Source organism: Drosophila obscura, unplaced genomic scaffold (assembly GCF_018151105.1).
Source record: "Drosophila obscura isolate BZ-5 IFL unplaced genomic scaffold, ASM1815110v1 contig_200, whole genome shotgun sequence".
In the NCBI taxonomy this organism is placed as follows: Eukaryota; Metazoa; Arthropoda; class Insecta; order Diptera; family Drosophilidae; genus Drosophila; species Drosophila obscura.
In genome coordinates this window covers 5,586,794-5,599,259 of record NW_024542791.1, presented here as the reverse complement: position 1 = coordinate 5,599,259, position 12,466 = coordinate 5,586,794, and the positions used below count along the sequence as shown (strand labels likewise).

General features: G+C 62.1%; 1 protein-coding gene across 1 annotated transcript in view; it reads right to left on the bottom strand.

The window, feature by feature from the left end:
• Positions 1-12,466, bottom strand: part of LOC111080276 — a 117,493-nt gene that overhangs the window by 8,001 nt on the left and 97,026 nt on the right. Inside the window, 10 exon segments of the mRNA XM_041593903.1 lie at positions 24-953; positions 1,023-1,688; positions 2,265-2,924; positions 2,999-6,136; positions 6,221-6,529; positions 6,593-8,593; positions 8,672-9,637; positions 9,710-10,366; positions 10,430-10,744; positions 10,808-12,409. Coding sequence (XP_041449837.1) covers positions 24-953; positions 1,023-1,688; positions 2,265-2,924; positions 2,999-6,136; positions 6,221-6,529; positions 6,593-8,593; positions 8,672-9,637; positions 9,710-10,366; positions 10,430-10,744; positions 10,808-12,409 — 11,244 coding nt within the window.

Below are 12,466 nucleotides of genomic sequence, written 5' to 3'. Positions count from 1 at the left end.
CAGGGACATGGACTTATTCTTACTTTGGCACAGGCGGAAGGGATCCCCGGTCATGCCGCTGGGGCACTGACAGTTGGGTGTGTGCAGCCGGACCACGCACAGGGCGTTCTGGCCACAGCTGCCGGGACAGGGATCGCTGCACCGCTGATTGATGCACGCCAGACTGGTGGGGCACTCGTCGTTGCTGACACACTCGGGTCGGCAGTTGGGGGGCGTGCCCTGGAACTCTGGCAGGCAGCGGCACTGCGCCTGACCCTTCTCATTGCTGCACTGGGAGTTGGGGCCGCAGGGCGATGGGTAGCACGGATCGCGCACAGCATTGGACACGGGTCTATGCACAACCAGCAGACGACACTGGGAGTAGGCATTGCCGGTGTAGCCGGCAGTGCACTCGCAGTGGGCCCTGTGCTGCACCGCCTGGCATACGGCATTGAGGCCGCACTGGCCGGGACAGGGATCCACACACTTCTGGTTGATGCAGGCGTGCACCTGGGCGCAGTCGGAGCTGGCGTAGCACTCCGGTCGGCAGTTGGGCGGCTGACCGAAGTAGCCCGCCAGACAGGAGCAGATGGCCACGTCGTTTCGCTCCAGGCACTGGGCGTTGGCTCCGCATGGCGATGGCTGGCAGGGATTGGCCGGGCGCGCTGGGGGCTCGTCGCGCAGCGGGGAGCAGGAGACAAAGGCATTGCCCGTCATCCGCTCGGGACAGTGGCACATCGCAATGTGGTTGACGGCATCGCAGAGGGCGTTCGGCGCACAGTTTCCGGGGCAGGGATCCACGCACTTCTGCCGCACACAGGCCCGGTTCCTCGGGCAGTCTGAGTTGAGGACGCACTCGGGCCGGCAGCCGGTGTACGCATCACCCTGATATTCGGGCAGACACGAGCACTGGCCATCGCGGCACTGGGCATTGGCGCCGCACGGAGACGGCTGGCAGGGATCGGAGATCGGAGCTGTAAGAGAGGGTTGGCCGGCATTAGAAGGGACCACAGGGGGGGCTGTGAAATGGTGGGCGGGCATACTCGTCGGCGGTGGGGTGGGCGGCACAATCCGGCAGCTGGTGAATGGATCTCCGGTATAGCCGCTGGGACACGAGCAGCTGGGCGTATGATTGATCACGTTGCAGAGGGCGGCAAAGCCACAGGAGCCGGGACAGGGATCGCGGCACTTCTCGTTGATGCACGCCTGGTTGCTGGGGCACTCCGCATTGATGGTGCACTCGGGCCGGCAGTTGGGCGCAGTGCCCACATAGTTGGGCAGGCAGCTGCAGCTGGCTCCTCCGTTCACCGCCCGACACTGGGCGTAGGGACCGCAGGGCGAGGGATAGCAGGGATCGCGTGGCGGGTCCTCCGACTTGGCTGGCTTTGGCGGTGGGGGATTGGGCAGACAGCGGGTCAACGCATCGCCCGTGAATCCGGGCAGACACGAGCATAGCGGACTGTGATTCCGCACATGGCACTGGGCACTCAGGCCACAGGCGCCGGGACAGGGATCCTGGCACTTCTGATTGATGCACGCCTTGTCCGCGGCGCACTCGGCACTGATCACACACTCGGGACGGCAGGCGGGCGGCGTGCCCACAAACTCGGGCAGGCAGGAGCATATGGCCTGGCCCTGGGACTCGCGACACTGGGCATTGGCACCGCACGGCGATGGCTGGCAGGGATTCACGTATTCCGGTGGCGTGGCTATATTGGAGAATATGCGAGTGTTTAGCATTCGTACAAATCACAGGACCATGGCGAAGCGTTTAGCGATTAACAAGGCAACCAAAAGCGTATTAAGTATCGTATAAAAAGCTAGCATATTGTCACAGACGCGCGAGGGCAGGGAGCAGCAAAGCAAACATGTCATGCACACGACATGTATGTTGTTCTTCCCTTTAGAAGGCTAGCAATTGAGCACTGCGTTGTTCGGGATGAGAGATTCGATGGATTTAGGGGTTTAACGATGACAGGGAGATGATGGCATATTGTAGCGAAGGCGAAGACGAAGACGAAGAAGGCGTAAGACTGAGAATTGAGTAGGGGCTTTTTGTAGGTATTGAGCACTGCGTTGTTGTTTAGAGAGAGAGAGAGATGAGAGACTGTATGGATTTAGGGGTTTAACGATGATGCTTAAGATTACGAGGAGATGGCGGCATAAGGAGCAGGCTGAGAAGGCATAGGACGGAGACTTGAGTACTGCATTGTTGTTGTTTAGAGCAAGGGGAAAGAGACGCAGACGCATTAGGATTAGGGCGATGCTTAGAGTTCGTTTCTTACGTTCGTGCTGCAGCCGACGACATGCGAGATAGGGATTGCCAATATAACCCCCATGGCACTCGCAGACGGGGCTGTGATTTATGGCCACACAACGGGCATTGGGGCCGCAGGCACCGGGACAGGGATCGCGACACTTCTCGCCGAGGCAAGCCCGGTCGCTGCTGCAATCCGAGTTCACTGTACACTCGGGCCGACAGATCTCATACGGATTGCCGTAATAGTCGGGCAGGCACTGGCACACGCTCAGGTCATGGTGGGGCCGACAAATGGCATTGATGCCACAGGGACTGGGCTGGCAAGGCACAGCCACAGCCACATCCCTCACGGGCGGCTCGGGACGTGCACAAATGCTGTAGGCATCGCCCACATAGCCCTCGGGGCAGTGGCAGATGGGACTGTGGGCCACCACACGACAGAGAGCCAGTTGGCCGCAGCTGCCGGGGCAGGGATCGATGCACTTGTAATTGCGGCACGCCTTGTCGGCGGGGCAGTCAGCGCTGCTCACACACTCGGGCCGACAGTGGGGTGGGGTGCCCCTGGCGTACTGTGGCAGACACGAGCAGCGGGCAGAGCCGTCTGGCGTCGCCCGACATTCAGAGTGGGGGCCACAGGGCGAGGGCAGGCATGGGTTTACTTCGTCGCGGGGAGGTGGTGGCAAAACTGAAAGAGGCAAGACGTGAGATCAGGACGGGGTTTGGATTTGGGCTTGGGGCTTAGAGGATTATCGGGCATACCTATGGGCTGACACGATAGCAAGGGGTTACCCGTGAGATGGGGCGGACACAGGCAGCGGGGACTGTGGCTCTGCACGTGGCAGATGGCCCGCAGGCCGCATGCCCCCGGGCAGGGATCGCGACACTTGAGATTCAGGCAGTATTTGTCCAGAGCACAGTCGGAGTTCGAGGTGCACTCGGGACGACAGGCGGGTGGAGTGCCCACGTATCCCGGGAGACAGTAGCATATCGCCTGCTCGTGATAGGCCCGGCAGTTGGCGTTGGGTCCGCATGGCGAAGGTCGGCAGGGATCGATTGGTTCGCGCTGTGGTATCACAGCGGGCAATGTCGTTGGAGGTGGCTCTATTGGGGCTGGTATGGGATCGCAGCGCACAAAGGCATCGCCCCGCATTCGCTCCGGGCACGAGCAGGTCGCCAAGTGGTTGTAGACATGGCAGAGGGCGTTCAGTCCACAGGTTCCTGGGCATGGATCCTGGCACTTCTGATTGACGCAGGCCTTGTCCCGCGCACACTCCGTGTTCAGGACACACTCTGGACGACAGCCAAAGTAGGGATCGCCCCGATACTCCGGCAGGCAGCTGCATTTTCCATCATGACACACCGCATTGGCTCCGCATATTGAGGGATAACAGGGATCCTTCTGGACTATGGGCTCTTCATGCTGTATCGGCGTGGGTTGGCAGGACACGAATGGATCTCCTGTGTAGCCGGAGCGACAGAAGCAATGAGGCACATGTTCGTGCACTCGACACACTGCCTCATAGCCACAGGATCCCGGGCAGGGATCGCGACACTTCTCACTGATGCACGCCAGCGCCGAGGGGCAGTCCGATTGGACGACACATTCCGGCCGGCAGTTGGGAGGGGTTCCACTGTAGTTGGGCAGACACACGCAGGCGGCCGCTCCAAAGCGATTGTGGCACTGCGAGTACGGTCCGCAGGGCGATGGATAGCAGGGATTGAACTCGAACACGGGTCTCGCCACATCATAGTTGGGCCGACGAGTGGTTGCTGGTTGTGCCACGGCTGGTATGTTGATAATTCCAGGTGTGGGCTGTGGTTGCGGTCTCTGAATCTCGTAGTTCACATCGTACACAGGCTGTTGAGGTGCCGCGGGAGTAGGTTGTGGCACCGAAGGAATGTTTACCACTCCGGGAGTTGGTACATAAATCGGTGGCGACGGTTGTGATGGTATATTGATCACACCAGGCACAGGAGTTGGTACAGGGTAAGTGACGTCCTGGATAGGTGGATTCTGTGTGGGATACGTGGGCTGTGGCACTGAAGGAATGTTGATAGCTCCAGGCCTTTCTACAGCTGTCGGTGGTGATGGTTGCGAGGGAATATTGATCACACCAGGGATCGGCGAAGGCACTGGCTGCGGCACAGATGGAATATTCACAACTCCTGGTGCAGGAGGAGGATTTGGCTGTGGTGTCGGGTAGCTAACATCGTGGATGGGTGGATTCTGATACGGATACGTGGGCTGTGGTACTGAAGGAATGTTAACCACTCCGGGAGTTGGTACATAGCTCGGTGGCGACGGTTGTGAGGGAATATTGATCACTCCAGGCGCAGGATGTGCCACGGGAGTTGGTTGTGGCACAGAGGGCACGTTTATAACTCCCGGTACAGGATTTGGTTGACGTATTGGATAACTGACGTCCTGGATGGGTGGATTCTGTGTTGGGTACGTGGGCTGTGGCACTGAAGGGATGTTTACTACGCCCGGCTGTGGTTGTGGTCGGGGAATAGGAGCTGGTGCTGGTGCTGGCACATAGATGGGCTGCTGGGGCACCGGGTACACTGGCCGTGGGGGTGAGGGAATATTGATGACACCTGGTACCGACGGAGGCGGTGGATAGTACACGTCGTATATGGCAGGACGCTGCACAATCGGCGGCTGAGGCGTGGCATACACTGGTTGTGGCGGCGCAGAGGGAACATTGATCACTCCCGGCTGTGGTGCAGGTGACACAGGGTTCGCTGGCGAGGGTATAAATACTGGACGCTGCGACACGGGTGGCGCTGGCTGCGGCACAGATGGGATGTTCACTATGCCAGGCCTCTGGGGCACTGGAGTGTGTGGCGTGGGATAGTTGACATCGTACACTGGCGCCGGAGGTGTGGGATGCACTGGCTGCGGCACTGAAGGTATATTTACTACACCAACAGGCCTCTCAGAGATCGGTGTCTGAGGCGTGGAATATGTGACATCATGGATGGGGGGAGGGTGCACAGGCTGCGGCACAGAGGGAATATTAATCACTCCCGGATGTGGCGGTGCAGGTGGCACAGGGTTCATGGGTGTTTCCACATAGACGGGAGGTTGATGAGAAGGCGGGATCGGTTGCGGCACGGAGGGAATATTAATCACTCCCGGCTGTGGTGCAGGTGTCGGTTGTGGCACGGAAGGAATGTTCACTATTCCGGGTGCAGGTTGACGTTGAGGAGTCGTTGGATAACTAACATCGTAGATCGGTGGCTGGGGTGATGGGTACACAGGCTGTGGCACCGAAGGGATGTTTACGACTCCTGGATAGCCTGGCTGTGGCTGTGGCACCGACGGAATGTTAATCACTCCCGGCTGGGGTGGTGCAGGCTGCGCCACTGAAGGAATATTCACAATTCCTGGTGCCTGCTGAATCGGCGTCTGAGGCGTTGGGTAATTCACATCGTAAACTGGTGGCTGGGGTGATGGATACCCTGGCTGTGGCACGGAGGGAATATTCACTACTCCAGGCTGTGGTGCAGATGGTATAAAGACTGGACGTTGGGGAACAGCAGGCACAGGCTGTGGCACCGAGGGTATATTCACTATTCCTCCAGGTTGTTGTGGAGTTGGAGATGGATAATTCACATCGTAGAACGGCGGCTGAGGTGTGGGATACACTGGCCGAGCCCCTGCAGGTATATTTACAACTGCAGGCTGTTGTTGGATCGGTGTTTGGGGTGAGGGATACGTTGGGATGTTTACGACTCCTGGCTGTTGTGGAGGGGACTGTGGCCTCGGCGGTTGGTTGGGAATGTTGACGATTCCCGGCTGCTGTTGCTGGATGTACACCAATCCGGGTATAGCCACCGGATAGGGTGGCGATGGAGTGTCGTATATCTGTTGGGGTCGTTCGGCTGTCGGCGCTGTCGGGGAATGAGGGGTTGGGGCCAGAGGAGTGGGATGGTTAGGCTCTGGACCGTTTACACTGTCGTGGAGTATATTCTTACGTCTGGTGGGTAGCTCGTAGCAGCGGCTGAACGGATCACCGGTGTGCGCGGCGATGCAGTAGCAGATGGGACTGTGGTAGTGCACCCGACAGTCGGCATTTAAGCCGCAGGTTCCGGGACAGGGATCGATGCACTTGCGATGGACGCACGCCCTGTCGAGGGCACACTCTGAGTTCAAAGTGCACTCGGGTCGACATTGGGGCGGGGTGCCATGGAAGTCGGGCAGACAGGAGCAGACGGCTTGGTCGTTCGACGGCTGACACCGGGCATTGGGTCCACAGGGCGAGGGATCACACGGGGTCAGGGGTGCTGGGGCGGACGAGAGGATTAGATTGGGGTTCGAGGGGGTGCGATTGCATGGCGGTTGCTTACATTCCTGGACAAGGGGCTGCGGGGCACAGTAGGCCAGCGGGTTGCCCGTGTAGCCGCTGAGGCACTGGCAATGGGGCAAGTGATCCAGCACGTGGCACTGGGCGTTGAGGCCGCAGGTGCCCGGGCACGGGTCGCGACACTTTTGCTGCACGCACGCCCTGTCCGAGGGACAGTCGGAATTGAGGATGCACTCGGGCCGGCAGGCGTCGTACGGATTGCCGTAGTAGTCCAGCAAGCAGACGCAGGAGGCAGCGCCCCTCTGCTGACTGCATCGAGCATTGGCCCCGCAGGGATTCGGCTCGCACGGATTGCGCAGGGGCTGATCGTGTTGCAGTACCTCAATGGCCGTTGTGGGTATCACGGGGGGGGACGGGGACGCGTAGGAGGGCCGAGGTGCTGGTGGCAGACACGAGCTGAACGGATTGCCCACCAGGCCCGGGGCACAGACACAGTTCGGCTGGTGATTGTACGTCCGGCAGATGGCGTTGTAGCCGCAGAGGCCGGGACAGGGATCCTGGCACTTCCAGTTGATGCACGCCCTGTCGCCGGGACACTCGCTGTTGGCAATGCACTCCGGCCGGCAGTACGGCGGCACGCCCACATACTCGGGCAGGCAGCGGCAGATGGCGTTGAGGCCGTCCTCGTTGCTGCACTGCGAGTGGGGGCCGCAGGGCGAGGGCTGGCAGGGATCGATGGGCTCCCGCTGCACGGGAGCTCTACGGATCAGCTGGCACTGGGAGTACGGACTGCCCGTGTAGCCCGACGGGCAAACACACTGCGGACTGTGGCTGATCACGTGACATTGGGCGAGGTAGCCACAGGCGCCGGGACAAGGGTCGCGGCACCTTTGATTCACGCACGACAGGCTGGGGGGACACTCCGGGTCGCTGACGCACTCCGGGCGACAGACGGGCGGACTGCCGTAGTAGCCGGGCAGGCAGGTGCATTCCGCCCGAGAGCCAATCTCGCGACACTGTCCATGGGCGCCGCAGGGCGATGGCTGGCAGGGATGCAGCTGAGTGGGCGCTGCATCCTGCCGCTGGACGGGCTGGCACAGCACGAACGGATTTCCCTGCTGGCCATCCGGACAGTGACACAGGGCCACATGGCTGTGGACGCGGCAGTAGGCGCCGGAGCCACAAGTTCCCGGACACGGATCGAGGCAGCGATTGCGTATGCAGGCCTTGTCCCAGGGGCACTCTGTGCTCAGCACGCACTCGGGACGACAGCCCGCGTAGGGATCGCCCTGGTAGAGTGGCAGACAGCTGCAGACGCCGTTCGAGCACTGAGCATTGGGGCCGCAGGGCGAGGGGTGGCAGGGATCGTCTTCGGCCACAATGGGAGCCACTGGCGATGGGGTTGGCGCTGGATAGCAGCGGTAGAAGGGATCTCCGAGGTATCCTTGCGGACAGGAGCAGCTGGGGACATGGTTGAGGACCGCACACTGGGCGTACAGGCCGCAGGCGCCGGGACAGGGATCCCGACACTTCTGGTTGATGCACGCCCGATGGCTGGGACAGTCCGAGTTGAGGGTGCACTCGGGGCGGCAGTGGGGCGGGGTGCCGTAGTAGGAGTCCAGACAGGTGCACACACCTTGTCCGTACTGCTCGCGACACTGGGCATACTGTCCGCAGGGCGAGGGCACGCAGGGATCTACGGGAGCAGGGGACGACTGCTGTCGAATGGGTGGCTGGGGCGGCGGGGGCAACGGGAGGCATCGCATGAAGGCGTCGCCGGTGTAGCCGGGCGGACAGGAGCAGAGGGCTCGGTGTTGGTGCGCCTGACAAATGGCATTCTGGCCACAGGCACCCGGACACGGATCGGCGCAGTGTCTGGCCACGCAGGCCCTGTCCTGCGGACACTCGGGATTGGTGGTGCATTCGGGTCGACAGGCGGGCGGAGTGCCGTAGTATTCGGGCAGGCAGCGACAGACAGCCTGTCCCTGGGCTACGCTACACTCAGAGTTGGGGCCACACGGCGAGGGGCGGCAGGGATCGACGGCTGGAGGGGTGCAGAAGGGTGCAAGAGTGTTGGTGGATTGTGGGTTAGACTGTGGGCAGGTGTGGGGGGGTTGCTTACGTTCCGCCTGGACAGGCACCGCCTGGCAATGGGTATAGGGATCCCCTCTGTAGCCGGGATAGCAGCTACAGCTGGGTATGTGACTCACGACCTGGCACTGGGCATTGGGGGCACAGCTGCCGGGACAGGGATCGCGACAATGTTGATTCAAGCAGGCCAAGTGGCCCGCACAGTCCGAGTTGAGCACACACTCGGGTCGGCAGCCCTCGTACGGATTGCCATAGGTCTCCGGCAGGCACTGGCAGGCCGCAGCTCCGCTCTGCTGTCTGCAGATGGCATTGCTGCCGCACGGACTCTGCGCACACGGATTGATCTGATCGCGTTCGATCGGTGGTCGTGGCCGGCAGGCCGTGTACGGGTCTCCGATGTAGTCGCCAATGCAGAGGCACGCGGGCACATGGCTCACCACCTGGCAGCGGGCTGCCTGTCCGCACAAGCCGGGACACGGATCGCGGCACTTCCGCCGGATGCACGCCAATTGGTTGGGGCACTCGGACGATGTTATGCACTCGGGTCGACAGTTGGGCGGCGATCCTATGTGGCCCTCGAGGCACTTGCAGACGGCTTGATCGCCTTGTTCCGTGCACTGGGCATTCGATCCGCACGGGGATGGCTGGCAGGGCAGCAGGGGTTCCCGCTGCACAATCGCCGGTGGCGTGCGCTGGCACAGGGCGAAGGCATTGCCCGTGTATCCGGCGGGACAGCTGCAGTGGGGCACATGGCGAATGACCTGGCAGTTGGCAAACTGACCGCAGGCACCGGGACAGGGATCGCGACACTGCTGATTGAGGCACGCCAGGTGGGGGGCACAGTCCGAGTTGATGGTGCACTCGGGTCGGCACGCGGGCGGCACCCCAAAGTATCCGCTCAGGCAGGAGCAGACGGCCTGCTGGTTGGCCACGCGGCACTGGGCATTCGATCCGCAGGGCGAGGGCTGGCACGGATTCAGTGACTCCGCGGGAGCAGCTAAACAAGAGGCGGGGTGGGAGACATTAGCTGGAGGAGTTCTTTCCACAAGAGATGGCCAAGGGAACCTACATTGGATGGTCGTGCACTGGGTGAAGGCGTTTCCGCTCGTTCCGGCCGGACAGCGACAGATGGGGATGTGGTTGCGCACCTCACAAACGGCGCCCACACCACAGGCGCCCGGACAGGGATCCACGCACTTGCTGCGCTGGCAGGCCCTGTCCCGGGCACACTCTGTATTCAGGACACACTCCGGGCGACAGCCCACATAGGGGTTGCCGTCGAACTCCGCCAGACAGCTGCACTGCCCGCCGGCACTGCAGACGGCATTGGGGCCGCAGGGCGAGGGGTTGCAGGCGTCGCGCAGCACGGGAACCGGAGACGGCGGCGGTTGGGGTCGGCAGCTGACAAAGGGATTGCCCTGATGGCCAGGCGGACAGCTGCAGATGGGCGTGTGATTGATGACGTTGCAGTGGGCCAGCAGGCCACAGGAGCCGGGACAGGGATCGCGGCACTTCTCGCCAATGCAGGCCAGGTGCGAGGCGCAGTCGGGATTGATCACACACTCCGGCTGGCACTGGGGCGGGACGCCAAAGTATCCGGGCAGACAGGAGCACAGGGCCTGCTGGTTGCCCTGATCCCTGCACTGGCCAAAGGTGCCGCACGGCGAGGGGGCACACGGGTCGCGGTAGCTGTCCTTGGGCGGGGCATCATAGCTAATGGCTGCTCCTGCAAAGGGTTTGTTCTCGGTGTTAGGCAAGGCCAAAGGGTGGCTGGGCGGGGGGGTCTTACGGATCTTCTGACAGCCACTGAAGGCATCGCCCGTGTAGCCGGGCAGACAGCTGCAGTGGGGACTGTGGTTGAGGACACGGCACTGGGCGTTGCTGCCGCAGATGCCGGGACAGGGATCCACGCAGTGGTGCTGCACACAGGCCCTGTTCAGGTCGCACTCGCTGGAGATGGTGCACTCGGGCCTGCACGCGGGCGGGGAGCCCACAAAGTCTGGCAGGCAGCTGCAAATGGCTTGACCATTCGCCTCACGGCACTGGGCATTGGGTCCGCAGGGCGCGGGCTGGCAAGGACGGGAGGCAATGGGCTCGGGCAGGGCTGCGGGGAGGAGAAGTATGGGCTGGGGTAAGTACGCCAAAGGAACATCAAGGAGGGTCTTACGATCGCGCTGGAGACTGCAGTGGGTGTAGGGATTGCCCTGGTAGCCCGCCAGGCACTGGCACTGCGGCAGATGGTGGCGCACCTGGCACAGGGCGTTGGAGCCGCAGCTGCCGGGACACGGATCGCGGCAGTGTTGATTCACACACGCCAAATGGCTGGGGCAGTCCGTGTTGAGGACACACTCGGGACGACAGCCCTCGTAGGGATTGCCATAGGTCTCTGGCAGGCACTGGCATGCGCCTGCTCCATTCCGTTCGCTGCACAGAGCATTGGCGCCGCACGGACTGGGCACACACGGATTGAGCGGCGTCTCTGGTACATCGCGCACCAGCACCTGACAGCCGGCAAAGGGATTGCCATTGTATCCAGCCAGACACGTGCACATGGGCGTGTGATTGATCACGTAGCACTCGGCGTTCTGGCCACAGACTCCGGGGCAGGGATCGCGGCACTTTTGGTTGCGGCAGGCCAGATTCGTGGGACAGTCGGAGTTGGAGACGCATTCCGGTCGGCAGTCGGGTGGTGTGCCCACAAATCCAGCCAGGCAGCTGCACTGGGCGGTGGTTCCTTGGACGCGACACTCGGCATTGGCGCCACACGGCGAGGGTTGGCAGGGATCCAGCAGCAGAGGGGGCGGCACTTGGCGGTGGCAGGCCACGAACGGATTGCCCGTGAACGATGGGATGCACTGGCAGTTGGGACTGTGGTTGATCACGCGACAGTCGGCATTGAGGCCGCAGGATCCGGGACAGGGATCGCGACACCGCTGCTGCAGACACGCCAAGTGCAGCGGACATTCCCCGTTGCTGACGCACTCGGGACGGCAGGAGGGTGGTGTGCCCACAAACTGTGGCAGGCACGAGCACACGGCCTGGCCATTGATGCGGCGGCACTGGGCATTTGGTCCGCAAGGCGAGGGCTGGCAGGGATCGACGATGATGGGCGGATCCTGTGCCGGCGGCAGAGCTCGACACTGCGAGAAGGCATTGCCCGTCATTCCCGGGGGACAGTGGCACATGGCCACGTGTCGGTGAACCTCACAGATGGCACTGGACCCGCACGTGCCGGGACAGGGATCGACGCACTTGTTCCGCACGCACGCCTTGTCCCAGTCGCATTCCGCGCTCAGGATGCACTCGGGTCGGCAGCCAATCAGGGGATTGCCAATGAACTCGGGCAGACAGCTGCAACTTCCCAGGCGGCAGACGGCATTGGCGCCACACGAAATCGAGGCGCAGGGATCGCTGGTGTCACGTTCTGGTGGTGGGGGGTCGCGTGGCCGCGCATGGCAGGATGCGAATGGGTTTCCAATCAGCCCGGGCGCACACTGACACGTGGGACTATGGTTGATCACCGTGCAGTGGGCATTGAAGCCACAGGCTCCCGGGCAGGGATCGCGACAGTGTTGATTGGCACACGCCAAATGGGAGGGACAGTCCGCGGCGATGGTGCACTCGGGCCGACAGTTGGGCGGAGTGCCGTAGTACGAGGGCAGGCAGGTGCAGGTGGCACTGCCTCGGTTGTCCCTACACTGCGCATACTGGCCGCAGGGCGAGGGCACACAGGGATCGCGATCGACATCCAAGAGCGGGGCAATGGGTGCTAAAAACAGGGAAAGATGGAGGATACTGCTGCTGCTTGGGTTCTGGGATTCTTCTC